General features: G+C 41.0%; 2 protein-coding genes across 2 annotated transcripts in view; both read left to right on the plus strand.

Annotated features, from left to right (window-relative positions):
- Window positions 1-15,630, plus strand: part of LOC118781556 (transient receptor potential cation channel subfamily M member 7-like) — a 58,240-nt gene extending 42,610 nt beyond the window's left edge. The window contains exons 24-41 of the mRNA XM_036534510.1: window positions 788-972; window positions 1,265-1,397; window positions 2,407-3,014; window positions 5,061-5,155; window positions 5,507-5,597; window positions 6,096-6,175; window positions 6,301-6,338; window positions 7,225-7,250; window positions 7,758-7,811; window positions 8,357-8,404; window positions 8,494-8,559; window positions 12,975-13,258; window positions 13,460-13,542; window positions 13,695-13,900; window positions 14,072-14,123; window positions 14,413-14,519; window positions 14,728-14,890; window positions 15,280-15,630. Of these exons, the coding sequence (XP_036390403.1) occupies window positions 788-972; window positions 1,265-1,397; window positions 2,407-3,014; window positions 5,061-5,155; window positions 5,507-5,597; window positions 6,096-6,175; window positions 6,301-6,338; window positions 7,225-7,250; window positions 7,758-7,811; window positions 8,357-8,404; window positions 8,494-8,559; window positions 12,975-13,258; window positions 13,460-13,542; window positions 13,695-13,900; window positions 14,072-14,123; window positions 14,413-14,519; window positions 14,728-14,855 (2,284 nt within the window). The 3' untranslated portion in view covers window positions 14,856-14,890; window positions 15,280-15,630. The remainder of the gene's footprint in view (window positions 1-787; window positions 973-1,264; window positions 1,398-2,406; window positions 3,015-5,060; window positions 5,156-5,506; window positions 5,598-6,095; window positions 6,176-6,300; window positions 6,339-7,224; window positions 7,251-7,757; window positions 7,812-8,356; window positions 8,405-8,493; window positions 8,560-12,974; window positions 13,259-13,459; window positions 13,543-13,694; window positions 13,901-14,071; window positions 14,124-14,412; window positions 14,520-14,727; window positions 14,891-15,279) is intronic.
- Window positions 15,631-16,366: 736 nt separating this feature from the next.
- LOC118782493 (migration and invasion enhancer 1-like) lies at window positions 16,367-18,887 on the plus strand. The gene is made up of 4 exons (XM_036535884.1): window positions 16,367-16,445; window positions 16,686-16,783; window positions 17,926-18,002; window positions 18,345-18,887. Exons 2-4 carry the CDS (start codon window positions 16,708-16,710, stop codon window positions 18,426-18,428), a joined length of 237 nt encoding a protein of 78 aa, XP_036391777.1. The 5' UTR covers window positions 16,367-16,445; window positions 16,686-16,707; the 3' UTR covers window positions 18,429-18,887.
- The last annotated feature ends 415 nt before the right edge of the window (window positions 18,888-19,302 follow it).

Here is a 19,302-nt window from a genome sequence, read left to right on the forward strand (position 1 = left end):
CGGCTGAGCATCCGCCGGTGGTTGTGGGCCAAGTGCGCGATGGGTTCTCTCGATTTGTAGAGTTGCTGCATCAGGCATGTCGAGATTTTCAAGAAACGTAATCATCGACGGGGAGTCCTTTTCTGCCCCTTCTGGAATTCCATATATTCGGATTCCATATATTCGGCTTCCAACTGGGCTTGTAGCTTTAGCATTTCTGTCAGAATATCCTCTGTATTTTGAATCCTCGCCTCAGCCTTCACAATCTGCCCTTCAGCCTCATCTAGTCTGGTGTTTATCTTTGTTCTTTCCTCTTTAATTTCCTCAAGATGCATCTTATTGTCCCGTCGAATCTCTCAGCTCCCTAAAAATCAAGCCCAAATCGACTGCGTCTTCTTGGGGCATCGCGTTGTCATCATGGCCGCCATTGTTAGCAGGGGAGCAGCTATGACTTTGCTCGATTTCGTTGTGTATCCCTAATTGCTGCATGTTTTTCTTGCTTTTTAACCTAGTCGACATCGCTGCCCCTTCACTGTTTAATTTTAAATCTCTATAAAAAGAAATTCGAAGTTTTTGGGGCTTTCAAAATGTATCTAATTGGGAGAGCTCTTTTTATGCTGCCATCTTGTCGGCGTCTCAACCGGAAGTCCAATGCATAACTTAGCCTCTCCAAAGTCTTCACCCTATTGAAGCATATATATATATATATATATATATATATATATATATATATATATATATATATATATATATATATATATATGTATACTGTATAAAGTATAACATGGATTACTTGTTTTTTCCACAGCAATGTGTATCTGTCTGTGAAATCCATCTCCAACCTGGTGTGGAAATATCAGCGCTATCATTTCATCATGGCATACGATGAGAAATCAGTCCTTCCACCTCCCCTCGTCCTCCTCAGTCACCTGGTCTCCATCTTCACCTGCATCTGCAGGAAGAGGAAGAAGGGCAGCAGAACGTATGGCCCAAGTAAGAACAAAAGTCCCCTCTAGTAAAGAGCTACCCAAACTCCTGGTGGGCTACAGTTCCTGGAGGGCAATCCTTGTTTTGGTCCTTTCCAGTTATGAGCAAATTAGTGAGAGCTGAAAAACCTAAAAAAGGCAGGATTATGGCCCTCTAGGAGGGAAGTTCAGTTGCTTTCCTCTGTGGGAATGTTTGGCCCCATCATTCTCTTAGTAATTTCAGTGAGCGAGACATGGTGATCATGATTTAGTGAGTAACTTCTTTCCTGCCACTGATTTTGTGTTTTGTGCCCCTGCAGAGTTGTTTCTGACAGAGGAGGACAGGAAGAGGCTGCATGACTTTGAGGAGCAGTGTGTTGAAACGTACTTCCAAGAAAAAAACGATCAGTTTCACTCAGGGAGTGAGGAAAGGATCAGAGTTACCTCCAACAGGTTGGTCCCGCACCACATCTGTGCCCTGCCCCCTCCTTCTGCTTTAGGAGTGGAAACTCGAGTGGGACTACTGTTTTACCCTCAGTAACTCCAGAAAAATAGTCGGGTCCTGAGTGGCTCGTTCAACAGGGCACTTGTCTTGACAGCTGTCCTGTTTGAGGCTGAGCTGTGTCATCAGCCAACAATGACCGGCTGCCAACAATGGCAGAACAAATTAGTTTCATTCAGTTGGGTTTAAGGGTGGGAAGATCAGCCAGGGTTTCCTCGTCTCACCACTCTCAGGCACCCTGAGATTTACCAGCCATGTGTGAGTTGCACAGATGTAACACCTATCTTCTAAGTGGAGCCCACTTCACTGTGATGTATTGTGGGACTTGTATTTCAACAAAATAGCGATTGCCTGCATGCAGACTTACTGGAGGATTTCATTCCTCTCGCTTCAGCAGTATTGCACAAATGCAGAGCTTTTCACAGTGGGATGAGCCTAATGTACGACTTCTGGTTCCAAGACTGGATTGCTTAAAGGGGGAAAATAATCAAATATATATGTTATAACAAAAAAAATATCTTTTTCTTATGTGCAGAAAGAGAACCAGCCAATGAAGCCATGTTGCTTTTCTTCATTAGACAGAAAAAGACTTTGAATCTCATTTGGGGAAAATTAGGGGGATGTTATGGGGAAATTTTTGGTTCCATCACTACTAACACTAGTTCATCAATACCTGAATGAGTTGGCCATGAGTTAACCATGTCTTGTCAATCCCAAACTCATTCGAGCCAATCAGAATACTTAGCTCTCCTAAGCAATAGCACAGTCAATCTGATTGGTTGAAACAGTCAATAATTGGTTTAAACCAGCAACTCACTGATAGCATGGACAGCTTTACTCATTTTGGGCTTCATGAATCTTCACACTCCTGTGACTAACCCGCACAGTCCAGGTGAATATTGAGTGTGTCAGAGCTCCAGAAGCATTTAACAGAGGAACGTAATTCTAATGTTTTCCCAGAGTGGAGACCATGTACCTGCAACTTAAGGAGGTGGGGAAGCGGGTCAACTATATAAAGCGCTCCCTCGTCACCCTAGACTCCCAGATTGGGCACCTCCAGGACCTGTCAGTTTTGACAGTGGACACGCTGAAGGCTCTCTCTGCCCAGCGAACATCCGAGGCCAGCAAGGTGCACAACCGGATCACACGAGAGCTCAGTGTGTCCAAAAACCTGGCACCCCGCCCACTGGACATCACCTCCCACACCCAACTCCCTGTCCCGCTCAAGTGCAGCATGCAAGCAGGAGGGGACTTGGCAGAATCTTTTTTCAGCAGAAGGGGTGGGGATAGGTGTGCCTTGAACACAGACAGAAAGGGTGCTGGCAGCCTGGTGGCGGCCTCCTCAGATGCCGCCCTGTCTCCGCCAGAGCTCCGCCTTGGAGGCCAGCCCATGGCTGAGGTATCTGTGTCCTGCCCAGAGGATCCCCAGAGCACTGACGTGCCGAGCAGCCTGCCATGGGCTGCAAAGTTTTTTGTTGGCACCCCTTCTCAGCATGGTGAGCCCTCATCTTTGGAGCAGCAGGATGTCCTGGCTGAAGGCTCCAGTGTTGAATTCGGGGCATTTGTGGGTAAGAGAGAGGGCATGCAGTGCTTTCATTCTTCAGTGTTTTCACTGAAGGCAAAACACCTGTGTCATTACCAATGTGCACATGGCACCTAATACTTCACATACTACGTCACACTGTAGTATTCACAGCACCCCTTATTGCTAACAGAGGCTTTCTGTTTATATGAGGTGTGTGGTGACAAATGCGGGGGGTTCTGTTGTATGTACATATATATGGTCCCCTCCGTAATTATTGGCACCCCTGGTAAAGATGAGTAAAAAGGGTTATAAGAAATTCACCTTTTGGTGAATTAGCTTAGTCTCACACTGAAAAAATGAGAAAAATCCAACCTTTAATTGAAGTAAATTTATTCAGTGAAAAAACAATACCTCATCAAGAAATAATTGTTTTTACCAAAACCACATGTGCCACAATTATTGGCACCCCTGCATTTAACACTTTGTACAACCTCCCTTTGCCAATAAAACAGCACTGAGTCTTCTCCTATAACATCTTATAAGGCTGGAGAATACAGAGCAGGGAATTTGAGACCATTCCTCTTTACAGAATCTCTCCAGATCGTCCAGGGTCCTAGGTCCTCTCTTGTGCACTCTCCTCTTTAGCTCACCCCACAGGTTTTCTATAGGATTTAGGTCAGGGGACTGAGATGGCCATGGCAGAAACTTGATTTTGTGTTCATTAAACCATTTTTGTGTTGATCTGGATATATGTTTTGGGTCATTGTCCTGCTGGAAAATCCAACGACGACATTTTTAGTTTCTTGGCAGAGGCAGCCAGATTTTGATTTAAAATGTCCTGGTATTTCATGGAGTCCTTGATGCCATGTACCCTAATGAGGTTCCCAGGGCCTTTGCAGGAAAAACAGCCCCACAAAATCACAGACCCTCCACCATACATAACAGTGAGGATGAGGTTCTTTTCGGTATAGGCATCCTTCTCTTTACGCCAAACCCACCCTGAGTGTTTGTTGCTAAAAAGCTCAATTTTCGTTTAATCTGACCATAGAACACGGTTCCAGTCAAAGTCCCAGTAGCGTTTAACAAACTCCAGGCACTTATGTGTGTGGTGAAATGACAGGAGAGGCTTTTTTCTGCCATGCCTTCCAAATAATCTGTTGACATGGAGGTGGCGTCTGATGGTAGTTTTGGAGACATGGTGACCCCAAGATGCTACTTTTTTCTGTAACTCTCCAACAGTGATCCTTTGGGATTTTTTTGCCTCTCTTACAATCCTCCTCACTGTGCGTGGTGGCAAAATAAACTTGGGTCCTCGTCCAGGCAAGTTTGTCGCAGTTCCAGTTGATTGGAACTTTTTAATTATTGCCCTAATGATAGACATGGGCATTTTCAGGCGAGTAGCTATTTTTTTTTATAGCCCTGAATTATGAAGGTCAACACACTTTTCCCTTATTTGATTTATGTGTACTCTTATCTTTACCATGTTGAAGAATGACTATGGGAATTTGGCCTCTGTGTCAGCTCATATTTACACCCCAGTGGAACAGGAAGTCATGGATTACTGCTTGAAAGTTCCAAAACACTCTGATCAACAAAAGTAAAATATAAATGGAAAAAATGCTTCAGTTACATTTTGTTTATAAGAATTTCTAGGGGTGCCAATAATTGTGGCACATGTGGTTTTGTTAAAAATAATTATTTCTTGATTAGGCATTGTTTTTTAAGGTTGGATTAAAGGTTGGATTTTTCTCATTTTTTCAGTGTGAGACTAAGCTAATTCACCAAAAGGTAAATTTCTTATAACCCTTTTTACTCATCTTTACCAGGGGTGCCAATAATTGTGGAGGGGACTGTATATGTCAAATAGGGTGTAATTCCAACTCTCAAGACATTCTGGAAAAACCCAGAAAAATTGTATTTTAATGACCTGAACATCAGGATGGTATACTGTTTTGAGAGTATTCACCATTTCACCTGTTTCCCAATGTCAGAACTTAGCTGCTTTTCATGCTGAATTTATTCTAAATTCTCAGACATTTTCAGAATAATAGATGTTTTCGTTGTGCTGACAGAGGTCTCTCTGTTTAAGGCCACAAAGATAATGCTGTGCTTCAGAGATCATTCCGAGGAAACCCCCCTGCAGGAATGGGTCGTCTCAGCCCATTAAAGAAGGGCAAAGAGATGGTCAGTATGTAAGGACTTTTATTTCAAAAAAGATCAGAGAGCAGGAGCTTTATCAGGAATATTTTTATTTTGAAAGGGAGCAGGAATAGAACATAACTAGGGTGACTAAGGTATCAAAAAGCAGGAGTAGAGCACAACCAGTGCTGTGCTTCAGTAAGCTCTTGTAATGCAATTGATATGGATCAGATCTGTTAGTATTAACGTAATAATGTTGTTCTCACTGTAGGACCTTTACCTGTAGGAAAGTTCTACAGAGCATCCCAGAATCCCAGAACGTATGAATGAGTGCCATGATTGCTTTGCTTTCATTCACATTTTAATGGTTTTTGTTCTGACTCTTTTGCACCCAAGGGCTTTTCTGGAGGTCTTATGAGGACGGTCAGCTCATACGCTGGCTTCACAGAGTTTGACAGAAACTACGCCTCTCTCTGTCCCAGCTCGGGTATGGCTCACTTGTCACAGTTCAGTCTTAAAGCTTGGATCATGCTGAGAAGTACAGTGATGACCGTAACCAGTTACATTTGCAAATATTTGAAAATCAAAGGCATTTATGTGGTCACACCACCATGAGATAGCTATTATTAGGCTCACTTTCAGATGTTTTTTAATGTATTCTGTGAGTGGTATAATATTTCTTGCTATTATTGCTAGAGGTATTTTTAAGCAATAATGACAGACATGGAGAAACTGGAAAAAAATTATGAGTTGTGCTGAAGGAAACAATATTTCATCATCCCTCATGGTTTATAGTAGTTTTCCATGTGACAAGGACTTTGCTTTCTGTCCTAAATAATTAATTGTCTATGTTGAAAATGCAGATTTAACAGACAGCATTATTGATATTGATGAGGTGTTTGAGCATATGACTGTGTTGCTTTTGTATGTGTGCACGTGTACGTGTGTGTGCTCCCGCGCTCTTGGGTTACCTGTGTTTCAAAAGCTGTCAGTGGGAGAGGGCGGAGTCAAGTGTCAGCGGAAGATCTCCTGTATCACCAGGACCTGAAAGCAGGGCTGCTGCTGGTGAGTTTAGGCCTTGGTACTTTGAACAGGAACTGCACTGCCATTCCCTTCCCATAATTTCAAACCAACTGTTTTATTTTTGACTAAGTTTAACTTTTGTCTTGTCATTTCTCACCAATTTACAGGAGAGGATGCAGCACAAGTCGGCACAATCCAGCAACCTGTGAGTATTAGCACATTTGTAAAGTTTACTAGCTTTACTCCAGAGAAGAAGCCTGAATGAGCCTTTTCTGATGTTCGGTGGCTTCCTCTAAGACTCAAAAAACAAGGCTGAGAGAAAGGCAGTGCTCCAGATTGGGTGGTCACAAACCTCATTTCAGGATTTCATAGTTCAGAAAAAACACTGTTAAACAATGAGAGCCATGCTGGTGTTTTTCTGTCGCTTTGTTAGCATCTTTAGAGCGTAACTCATGCCATACATGAGTGTTAATTAAGTTCCTGGCTGCATAATGAGAAAGGACATTGGTTAGTTATTAATCAGTAACCACATTAATATTTACATCATTTATTTTACCAGAACATCAACATTCAGCCATTTATTCTGAATTGTTTAAAACAACAAACAGAAGCCTTGACTTTTTAAAATTTTGTTGTATTTGGCTGTTCATACAGTGTACAGTAGCCCCCCTCACCTGTAATCTGTGTGGCTCATACTCTTACTTATGCTCATACTTTTATTAAATTGAAAGGATTTTCCCTGATGTTGCCACAGCCCCCTACTAATATGGATTTAGGTTTCTATGGTGAGAGAGGAACAATCAGCCATTCAGAGCAAATAAGCCGATAAAAACACAGAGGCCTCACAATACTTTTGAAGCAGATTGATGTTCCATTTTCTTATTTTTGAACTAAACTAAAGCCGTGGGGGTGCATCATCACAGAGGGGAGTTCAGGTGATTTTGTACTTTGTAATCTGCAATCAGATTATTTCTGTTTATAGCTTTTTAAACACCCTGTTTTTCTTTTCTGTTTTTTGGATGAATCTGCAGCAATTTGTATGTTTACTAAAGAGTGTCATAGGTGTTGACTATGTATCATTTTCTTCTCAGATCCCCAAGGGAAGAGGCCTTGAATGGTATGATATAATGTCACTGTTGGAATGATGTTTTGCACTGCTCTGGGACTCATGTTCTTGGAGTACTCATGGCTTATGGTCACATGATGTTGATGGTCAGATGAACTGGAGGGAAGCTGTTTTTTTTTACAGGCTTCCTGGTCACTTCCCCTCTCCTTGCAAGATGTTTAGGGAGGCCCACGTTTAACAATGCTACACCTGTGAGAATTCCCATAAAAGGCCCATCTCACACACACTCTGAAATACTCTTCTTAAGCACTGTCTTTCTAAAAGTCCTGTTTAATTTAGAATGCTTATTGGGAATCTGTTTTTTAGACCCCAGGTGTGCTCACACTTAGTGGTAACAGTATACTTTCACATGTGTCTGTGATGATGTTGTCCTATTGTATCAGTTCTGCTGTTGACATATTTCCCCTTTGAAATTGATGCTGTTGGCTGTCTTTGAGCATTGTTTCAAGTTTTATTAACAGTTGAAATATTTACACTTCAATGTTTTCCTCGTTGCAGCTTCAACATCCCTGTACCTGTTCAGACACACACACCTGGGGGTCAGGAAAGACTGTGAGTTCACCAGGTTCCATTCTGCATGTCTGTATGGTGATGGTTGTAAAACGAACGTAGCTTTCTGTGTGTAACACTCCTTTCTACACCAACTGACACTAACCAGTTTCTCAGGTTTTCTTAATTTTCAATTGTATTTGGTTATAGTTCACACTGCCCCTACTGTCACCATGCAAGGAATGGGTTGGTGTGGTTTCTGTTTGGCGATTTCTGCCCAGCTAATGTAGGAACTGGCCCAACATCTCACTGGCCCACAGACTCCACTCCTATGTCCCGTGTACTGCACTGGTTGTGGTGTGGCAGCACAGTCCCTCAGTTGTGGCTGTAGTAAATGCGTTGCAGTTTGGAGGTATGTAAAGCTGGTCAGTTCTATGGCTGAATGGATTGTGTTGTGGTAAAGTGCGCTCCCTTGTGGCAGGATGAGGTTATGGTCTTCAGTTCTGTGGCCTATTTCTCAGGATGTTCAGTAGCTGGTTTTATTGGGAGCTACTGAAGAGCTACTGAAAATCACATCAGTCAGGAATTGATTTTTCTTTGTTCTACAGCCACTGGTTCTCCTTTCAAGTCCATGGACACAAGCTATCAATATTCAGGTGAGAGGTGAGACCAGTGTTTAGTTATGTTTATGAGTTTAAACTGGACCCTGGTGCCTGTGAAGTAACCTTTGACCTCTGTGTTCCAGCTGTGGAGCGTAATAATCTCATGAGGTTATCCCAGAGCATCCCCTTCACCCCTGTACCACCAAAAGGTAAGATGTGATTCCCCACCACACATACACATGCATTGACCTACTCTCTCCCAGCTGATCAGATTCACTCACCCTTTCCTCTGTGATATCATTTTGGGTAATCCTGCTGGTGACAATGCATGCAGTTTGTTGATTTAGACCATCCTCATAGCTGCATTCCCATCTATACCATATTATGCTATACTGATTTTCTATACTGTACTGTACTTTACTATACTGTAGTATTCTATCCTATACCATACCTCATCAAACCTTATACTCTTGCCAGTCTACTCCTCTTAGCAACCTGTAGTCACCTTGTCATCCCTCTCCAAACAGGTCCATCGTCTTAGTCACATCTGTTCTCTCGTGCCCGCCAGTGGTGTAATGATCTCCCCACAACAGTCAGAACAGCTGAATCAATAACTGTCTTCCACCACAGACTGGGAACATTTTGGTTCAGCTAACCCCAAAATCTGCACTTTCATACTATATACTATATCCGAGGTCACTAATAGGCGGACCGCGGTCCGGGGCCAGGCCCAGATGCCGTCCTATCCAGACCCAGACCTATAACCGATAAATTATTGAGAATTATTAAATTTTAATGGAGCGTTTCTATTTTAACCGGCACAGCTTTTGTAGCCTTTACAGCACTTGTTTAGTGGCCTAGAAAACTCACAGACCAATTGCATGCCTTGTAAATCATCTCACGTGATGCTACTAAGCCAATCAAATCTGTGCATTCCGATAAGCACTGCCACTCGAGTCATTGAGTGAGGTACATACACACGGTGGAGAGACGAGACGAGAGACAGTTTTCGGAGAAATAAGTGAGTCAGAGAAAAGTAATTTCACATGGCGTGCTCTAAAAAGAGAAAAGTAGACAGCGAAAACAGAGCTTTTAATCAAGAATGGACAGACTCTTACATGTTCATTCATCCCACGGGCAGTTCAAAACCAGCATGTCTCATATGTTACGAGACTGTGGTGATTATTAAAAGCGGCAATGTGAAGCGCCACTATGAGACAAAGCACAAATCTTTCGAGCAAACATACCCACTCAAATCCTAACTGAGGGCACAGAAAATAAACGATCTAAGAGCCCAATATGACCGATCCACCACATTCATTCACTGCCCAGCAACGTGCTAACGAGCGTTCCCTTAAAGTTGCTTGGATTTTTGGTCAACATAAAAAACCATTTACTGACAGAGAGGTTGTCAAGGAGCGCATGAGTGCGGTAGCTGAATCCTTACTTGAGGGAAAACAAAAAGAGTTTTGTGAAAAAATCAAGCAAATACCTATGTCAGCATCATCAGCCACAAAGAAAATTGAAATATTAACTCAGGATGTGCTAGCAATGAAGCAAATCTTAAGGCACCATGAGTCCACTGATGTGTCTGACAATGCTCAGCTGTTAGTTTATGTAAGGTTCTTTGACAAGGAGAAGAAAGAGTTCTGTGAAGACCTGTTAGGTGTTACAACCCTTCAGACCAGTACAAGAGGAGAGGACATCTACCTGGCCATAAAGGCGATGTTAACAAAGAGAGGAATAGAGCTGAAACAAGTGGTTTCTATAACCACAGATGGAGCCCCTGCCATGGTAGGGAGAGAGAATTGAGCTGTGGCAAGAATGAAAGAGGACAATATTGAGCTCACCTCTTACCATTGCATAATTCATCAATAAGTCCTGTGCTCCACCCTACCAGAGGAGTATACTGAGGTGATGAACACAATGATGAGAATGATTAACTTTGTCAGGGCATCCTCTTCCCATCAGCATCGCATGCTCAGGGAATTCCTCAGAGACGTTGATGCAAATGCTAATGACATTCTGCTGCACAACAATATAAGATGGCTCAGCAAAGGCAGGGTGCTGGAGCGCTTTTGGTCCATCCGAAGGGAAATTGCAGCTTTCTTGGCACAGCTGAAGAGCCAGAAGGCAACAGCATTTTCTCTCTTTTTAGAAGATGAGAAGAGGGTAAATATTGTGGCTTTTTGGTTGATATCACTTCACACGTGAATGAACTGAATTTAAAGCTATAGGGCAAGGGCAATTCAGTTTGTGACCTAATGACAGCTGTCCACTCCTTCCAGAACAGGTTCAGGGTGAGAGAGATGTATCTTCCTTTGTTGACTTTGTTGACAAGCTGATTGTAAACGTTCAGCAAACGTTTTGACAGCTTCAGCCTTGGACTGCAGCTCACCCTGTTCATTTAGAACCCATTCCTCATCACAGATGTCAGGGGGTTCTCAAAGGAAGTCACACAGCACTTCAAGTGGGCAAATGCTGGGCCTCTCCAGATGCAACTGGTCGATCTCCAAGCAGATGTGGCCCTGAAAGAGCATTTTAGAGGAACTGACCCTGCCACTTTCTGGCTCCAAATGGTCTCGGAGACAGCTTTTCCAGGTCTGAGGAAAGTAGCCCTGTACATCTTGACTATGTTCAGCTCCACATACAGCTGTGAGGCAGCTTTCTCCACTATGAACATTATTAAAACCAAATATCGTTCCAGGCTCACCAACGAGCACCTACACATGTTTATGAGAATGGCCCTGACACCATTCCAGCCCAGACTTAAAATCCTGGCAGGACAAGGTAAAGCTTACTTCTCTCACTGAACAAGAGAAAGTGGAAGAGTGAGATATAAGAGGGAAAGAAAGAGAAAGGGAGGTGTTAAACCTGTTCAATTAAGATCTGTTGAGATTGTTTATTATAAAATTGGTCGAAACTGTTAAGATGTGAAATGGAGTTAACAAAAAAGAAGAAAAAGGGAAACTCAAACTTCACTTTTTATTTCATTTTTCTAAAATGAAGCACTTTATTTTAAGATGCACATTTTTCAAAAGCTTTGTGTTATGTATTTTGTTTTTAAATATTTTTATTTTATTTGAAATGAGAACATTTATTTATTGGAGTACTTATTATTTATAATCCCTCCAGTTCAATGTGAAAACTGCCATTAAATATTGTGGAACTATTATTGAATTGTACTTTCTTTATTTGATTTGACAGTCAGTTGTTGACTACATACAGACGTTGATACAACTACTAGGCTACTTCAATATATATGGCACTGAATCATAACGCAAGTTAGACATTATGATATTCCAGACCTTTGCTTGAGGAAATTTTCTCTAACTGGACCTCTTTGAATTTTCATTGAATATCCGTGTGCTATATCCTCAAAAACATTTACTAAACCCTCAGACTTCTTCATGCATCTACTAATGACTTCTACTATAGCAGAGGTTTTCAAACTTTTTGGGGCTAAGTCACATCAAAGGTCAAACCAGAAAGTCAAGGCACACCAACTTAAAGTTGGTTATCGATTATGAAGAATGTCACACATATTATGATAGGCTATTGTGTCATTAGCGAGATTTCACCCATATTGCATTACAGCAGATTGTCAAATAATTATCAAACAGATAGTTAAATCAGAGAGGCAATCGTATAATTTATTAATAATGCATTGAAGTGCATCAGAGCAAGAACTTGTCCGACATAGTGCGGCATTATGAACAGCAACATACTAAAATAAACTTAATAAAATAGAACAAAACATAACTCCATTAGCCCTTTTGCATGTACGGTCACACCGGTGTGATTTGCCGTTTAACGTGTATGCTAAAACCGCTGCGATTAAAACACTAGATTGGAAAAATTCAAGCTAATTTTAGCTTTGAGGAAACAGCGATTTAATGTAAAAAAATATAGCAAATACTAACTGAAAACTATGAGAAGCTTAATAATGCTAATGAAAACATAAAAAACCATGTAACGTAACATGCGCTACATAAGTTACATGCAAGAGGCTTAATAGCACAATATAAATCATCAGTCTTTTCACAGAGTATAAGTGCGTGCACACACACACACACACACACCTATATAAAAACACATGGGGTTCCTCAAAATTCTGCGGCACACCGGTTGAGAACCACTGCTACTTTAGGACTGTGACACTTATGATTTAGTATCATCTCTGCTCTTAGCCTAACCTTTTTGTATGTACTTTCAAGTCTGGATAAGAACTTCTGCAGAATGACTAAATGTAATACCATTAGCTGAGATAACTAGCTGGAGAGTGACCTTTTAAAAATGCTTGCTAGCCAGATAACTTATCTTAGTGTGATAACTGTCTTAGTGTGCTAATGCTGAAAGTGACGGCTGATGGAAATAAGCTGAGGGGTAATAACAGAGCAGGTCTTTCAATAAACTGCAAAATGAGACATAAAACTAGCCCTTCAGTGTTTAATGTGGGATGCAAGTATTATGAATGAGAAAATACTTATGTATTTCAAGGAGTAGATTTTCATCCACTGTCACTGAATCGGACAACACTAGTTGATTTCTTACTAACTTACATGGTGCCTTGTAAGATGTTTGCAGAGCTGTAGTAATCTATGCTCTCTGACTCCCCCTGTAGGAGAGCCTGTAACAGTGTATCGCCTGGAGGAGAGCTCTCCAAACACCCTCAATAACAGCATGTCATCCTGGGCCCAGCAAGGGCTGTGTGCCAAGATCGAGTTCCTTGGCAAAGAAGAGATGGGAGGGGGCCTGCGCCGGGCACTTAAGGTGCTCTGCACCTGGTCTGAGCATGACATCCTCAAGCCAGGACACCAGTACATCATCAAGTCTTTCCTGCCAGAGGTGGTCAACACCTGGCAGAGCATCTACAGAGAAGACACCGTCTTACACTTGTGTCTCAGGGTAGGTGTGTGCATGTGCGTGTGTGAGTGTGAGAGAGAGAGATTATGCGTTTGAGAAAGTATGAAAGTGCATATGGGTGGTATGCAATAATTTACAGTTAAAGCCACATGACACTATACAACTGTCTGGTAAACTTTGGAAAAAGTAGCTGTGATGTAACTGCATTTCACTGTCACTATCTGTTGGCTACTTCTCCCACAGGAAATTCAGCAGCAGAGGGCAGCTCAGAAACTGACTTTCGCTTTCAACCAAATTAAGCCAAAGACAATTCTCTACTCTCCCAGGTAGCTTATCTGCATGCAACTGTGTTTCATTTTATTTTTTCTGTCTACAAGAGGGAAACAACTTCTGTCCAATTTCACCAAACACCCCATGCGTGGTAAGCACTGTCTAAATCTGCTCTTCTGTTCTGATTTTTACCGTTCTGTTCGGCAAGGTTCCTAGAAGTGTTTCTGCTGTATTGCCACTCCGCCAACCAGTGGTTCGCCATCGAGGAGTGCATCACTGGGGAGTTCAGGAAGTTCAACAATAACAACGGTGATGAGATCGTCCCCACAACCCTGATGGAGGAGACGATGCTTGCCTTCAGCCACTGGTCCTATGAGTACACAAGAGGCGAGCTTGTAGTGCTTGACCTGCAAGGTGCCATTTGACTATCTCTGCCCCCCTTATTTCCATGTGGCAAAAGAAGGAAAATTTTGGGAACAATGCAAACACGTCTACCATTCAGTCCCAATGTTGGTTAGATCATGTGACTAATTTGCATGGTCTAGGAAGTACACTGCTAACATCCACATGATATTCCTTCTGCAGGCGTTGGGGAGATTTTGACAGATCCATCTGTGATAAAAAGGGGTGAAAATGAGTGAGTCCCTTTGCTGTAAGATTCTTTCCATCTGCTTTCTCCTTACCTAACATCACTGTTTTCTAACAATACTAACTCCCTGATGTAGGCTGCCTGTCCCTTGAATAGTGCATTTGTGTATGTTCCCTGAAGTCCATGTATCTGTAACACTGTGTATGGGCAAAATCCAAATGACCTTAGCCTCATGTGGCAGTAAGCCCTTCCCAATGAAACAAACAAAGCCAAATGTAAATTTCCATTGGTCAAAACTGACTTCATATTGTATCTTGCGGTTGCTTTATATTTACAGATCATATGACATGATATTCGGTCCAGCAAACCTGGGGGATGACGCTATTAGGAACTTTCGTGCTAAACACCACTGCAATTCCTGCTGCAGAAAACTCAAACTTCCAGGTGGGTGCTTTTACAAGGTATATTTATTATATTGTCCTCCAGCCAGATGTATCGATTGATTGTCGGTTGATTGATTGACTGATCAGTATATACTTTCTAATCTTTTTCTTTTTCTCCACCAGGATTTTGTCTTATATCTTTGTCTAAGACCACATTTTGGTAAAAACAATTGTCGCTGTCTTTGTTTCAACTGATTTTGACATTTCAGACCTAAAGCGAAATGAATACACACCAGACAAAGTCACCCTGTACTCTGATGACACCCCATCTGAAGGTTTGGTCCAGCCAGATAGTGGCTTGAGTGAACAAAGGCCCTCTTTGAATCTGACGCTGTGAGGGGTGGGGCCAAAGCCACAGAGGTAGAAGTAAGAGTAAGTACTCTTGTGACATCATACAGCAGTTCAAATGAAGGAAGTTTGTTTGCTTGGTTTCCTTGCAAAACAAGCCCCTGGGATCAATCTACAAGAGGCAGAAAGCTATGGGGACTGTGACTACTAATGGCATTTAGTTTGATTGTTGACCAAAGAGATGTGAGCTGGCCCAATTGCAAAGAACCATACTGATAAAAAATAAATGTGTACATATGGGAAAACACAACTTTTAAGACCTCTCTTTTTTCCCAAAGGTTATATTATATATTCATTGGCAATCTGTCAGTCCAATTTCATTGCATAGAATATTACTGTAGTATTTTTATGGGTTCATAGAGTAATTGTTAATCATGTATATTATAGTAACAGTCACTTTTTTGTCATGGCAGGTTTGTAAGGGAAAACTTGTTCAGATTGGAACTGCAAAAATTTATCAACAGAGAATGTAATCCGGATTTTTTTCTATATAGATTTTTAAATGTGTTGAAATATGTATGGAATTTGTGGAACATCTTATGTATGAAACATTTGTTTTGAGATATATTGAAAATCATGTAAGATAGGGGCAGATTGCAGTGCAACTTCTATAGCAGAACACATGGTTTTAAGTCTTAATTGTTGAATACTCTGCACTCTGTTATTGGAATTTTTTAATGTTTCCAAGCTTCTGTTGTCATTTTCATCATTCAAATGTCTCACGAGAAAATTGTAATGTAGTGGATCTTATAGATACAATTGCCAGGCACAAACAAAAAAGATTAGAATATTATTTTATTCAGAGAAGTTATTGAAAAAAATAATGGTATAGTGCTGTATTACGTTTCCACTGTACACCATTTAATCGAATAAAAATATATAATTATTTCACTTGTTATGTATCATTTTAAGAAAAGACTATAAGACTACAACACGCTGTCTCTGGAATCTTTATTTAAAAGAAGCAAAGGGCACTTGAATACGTGCAATGACAGCTATTTAGCAGAAGAACTGTCAATATAAGAAATATTTGGGATTTGGTTTCCAGAGATCCTTAGATCTCTGAATTGAATGAAAGAGGTTCAAGCACATCAATAACACCGCGCAAAAGAGGACCACTCCCGCGTCCACGAGAGATTTTCATAGCATGAAAACCATGCAAATGAGAGTCATACTAAGAAATGCATCCGAATTAATATAATGGCAATTCTTTATGAATATTTTGGACCTTTTCTAAAGCCTATATCGTTTAAATGAAACCTTACGCTTCCGGAAAGTGTCCAGTGCTGCATCGTTGCCCAGTGAAATCCACTTTGTTTTCTAAACATAGACACACTTAATACGATTATAAACTATTTTAATGCCAGCTGTGGATCTGGTTTTGATTTGTGTCAAGGGCATACCTGTCGCTATCTGCCGTCAGATGTTACTGTGTTGGGCGTGGCTTAAATATTAAATAGCCAAAGTGAACTCAGTCACTTGGCAGCTTAATTAAGTGAACTCGCGGGCACTGGATCGTTGAAACTGAGCACCAAAGAAATAGACAAGATATGCCTGTAACGGTACACGTAGAATACTGGTAAGCATTTTCAATTTTCTTTCTAGAAAAGTCGATCAGAATACGACTGTGTACAGTAATTGTTTATGACTTCGTACGAATTCGTAGCTACAAGGCAACCATCATAGGCTACTAATAAAACTTAAAGTTTATAATGTTGAAACATGTTGACATATGTTGCAAATGTGCTCAGAGCATGAATAGTTTGGTGTTGAAAAGTAATGCGCTGTACGTGCACTTTCCTTGTGTACGTGTTGCCAGTGGCGGATGAGGATACGCTTCCATGTATCGGGACCTTGCCTCGGAGATAAAGAGGCATGTTCCTGATGCACTGGTCTCCGGAACCGTCGGACGCAGAAGTAAGCTTTCAACCGTTGAAGTAGTAGTTCTTCATCCTGTTTTTCTCTCTTTGCTTTTTTTGTTTGTGAAGAATTTTCAATTTTTCAATTAATAATACTGGTATACCTTATTGATCCCCCATGGGGAAATTCATCCTCTGCATGTGACCCATCCTATACACACAGTGAGCAGCGAGTACACACACACCAGGAGACCACCAGGGACACACACACCGGGAGCTAGGAGCAGTGGGCAGCTGCAGTGCAGCACTCGGGGACCAGCTCCAGTTCTTTTTGCCAGTGCCTTGGTCAAGGGCACTGACAGGAGTATTAACCCTAAACATCCATGACTTTGTGGTCTAAAGAATATGTTAATATAGAAGGACTACCTTGATTTACTGTAATTTTAACACTTCACCTGAAACTCAACCCACTCATCCACACACACACAATATATTTGTTCAAACTATTATGGATAATTTTAATGAAAATACAAAGATAATTTATCTGATTTTTTGTCTCATTTATGTGTTATGATTTGATTTATGATGTGTTAAAAATGTTCAAGATTTGTCTTGGAGTAAAATACAATCCATTTAGCATTTTGGTTGACATTATTGTGGAACATGCATATCAGTCTAGGTTACAAAAATCAAGATAATTAAATTAGATTAACCAAAACTAGATTAACTAAAAAAACAGAAAAACAGATGAACCTCTTTATAGCATCAACTCAGGTATCCTGTTGTCTGTTGCAGACCAGGCATGATAAATAAGACAACTGATCAGTAGAACACATGTCTCCAAGATCCCCTGGAGGCTGGACAATGACCCCTCCTCCATCTTGAGGGTGTGTCTATTTCCAGCCTTGGACCCACCCCATAGCCCCTCCTCCAACAATTATGCTGCTGCAGTAGATACAGGTGCATACAGTGCAGCTAAATTCCATGCATTCCTGCCATTGCTTTCTGCCTGGCACCAGCCCCACTATCATGGTAACTTGTACGTTGGTACATTATTTAATTCCATTTATCCCCAGGCTGTGCAACACTTCAGAGACCCACTGTGTTACAGTGAGACATTCTGTATGTAAAATCTAAAGAACAGATACCTGTTTTTATATTCTATGCTTTCTTCTAATTCTCATTACTTTGTATCCACAGCCAGCTTTGAGATCACCGTCAATGGAAAGTTGATCTTCTCCAAGTTGGAGGCAAGAGCGTTCCCAGATAAAAAGAAGGTAAACAGGGGAATCAGATGGGAAATAGTGGGAACCCAAACTATGGATTCATCAATGAATGAATGATACCTTATTGAGATATACCACTTCAGATGCAATCATGAAGTACATTTTTTGAAGTGGTCTGAAATGATTTTTCCTTTAACTGGTTGGCTTTTACCCTCAAACATTTTTAATACTGACTCTGACTTAATGTAATTAGTGCGCACATTGTCTGGTAAGTCTACGCAAGTTAACTTTCTTCTTCTGCCACCTTCTCAGTGTCAGTCCCTGCAATTAACAGAGTAGATTGCTAAAAATTCTGTATACTCTAACAACACTTCTTCACTCTTTATCTTTCAGGTGGTGGAGGTGGTACAGCAAGCCATTGCAAGTGGAGAGGTGGAGACAGTGAAGAAGAAGAAAGACAATTGTGTGGCCTTGTAGGGGGGCAGCCACTGCAGCTAAACATTTCCTAGAATTGTGAGAGATTGTGGAGATGTGATTCTATTGATGATTGTGCACACTGAAAAGACAAGGTGTGCACATGATGGGGAAACTAGAATCGCTTCTTTATATAATCTTTTTAAATACTAATTTGACATTTCTTAAATCTTAAGTTATCCCCCCCCTTCAAGTATGAACATACACAAGGCCTTATTACCTTTGATAGCAGATCAAATTCAACATAGGCCTTTCAAAATTATCAGCATAGTGCCTGGGTAACATTTATAATGCTAAGGATGACTTAGGATGACTTTCTTACCCCAAATGGAATGTCATCAATCAGTACATTATTCTCAAATGTTTTCTTTCTTTTTCGTCAAGTGCTTTCAGTTACAGATGATGTTGGGAATCAATGGTGTATATCCTTGATGTCTAACTGCAGCAATAAAATATATCGTATGTCTACCCATTGAGAAGTTGTTTGAATTTTTAGGAGCAATTCTGCCTTATGATAGGATGGCAGTATAGCATAGTGGTAAGGAGTAGGGCTAGTAACCAAAATATTGCCAGTTTAATTCCCCTCTGGGGCACTGCTGTTGTACCCTTGGGTAAGGTACTTAACCCACAATTGCCTCAGTAAACATCCAGCTGTATAAATGGGTAACATGTAAAAAAATGTAACCTATGTACGTTTCTCTGGATAAGAGCATCTGCTAAATGCCAATAATATTATAATGTAACTGCAGATTCAACTTGTGGTTAAGTATGGCACTACAACCAGTTGAGACAGTCTATACAGCCTTCAAATCTTCAAATCTTTAAAAAACAACCTTGCAAAGTGCTTTTTCGTATGTCACTACACTGGGGTGTGAGA

Source organism: Megalops cyprinoides, chromosome 8 (genome assembly GCF_013368585.1).
Source record: "Megalops cyprinoides isolate fMegCyp1 chromosome 8, fMegCyp1.pri, whole genome shotgun sequence".
Classification (NCBI taxonomy): Eukaryota; Metazoa; Chordata; class Actinopteri; order Elopiformes; family Megalopidae; genus Megalops; species Megalops cyprinoides.

Bases quoted from the DNA above. Each gene is read 5' to 3' on its own strand.
- LOC118782493 (XM_036535884.1), top strand. From the start codon at position 16,708: ATGTATCGGGACCTTGCCTCGGAGATAAAGAGGCATGTTCCTGATGCA. The intron at 16,784-17,925 runs GTAAGCTTTCAA...TTGTATCCACAG, and splicing joins CGGAACCGTCGGACGCAGAA to CCAGCTTTGAGATCACCGTC. The intron at 18,003-18,344 runs GTAAACAGGGGA...TTTATCTTTCAG, and splicing joins CGTTCCCAGATAAAAAGAAG to GTGGTGGAGGTGGTACAGCA.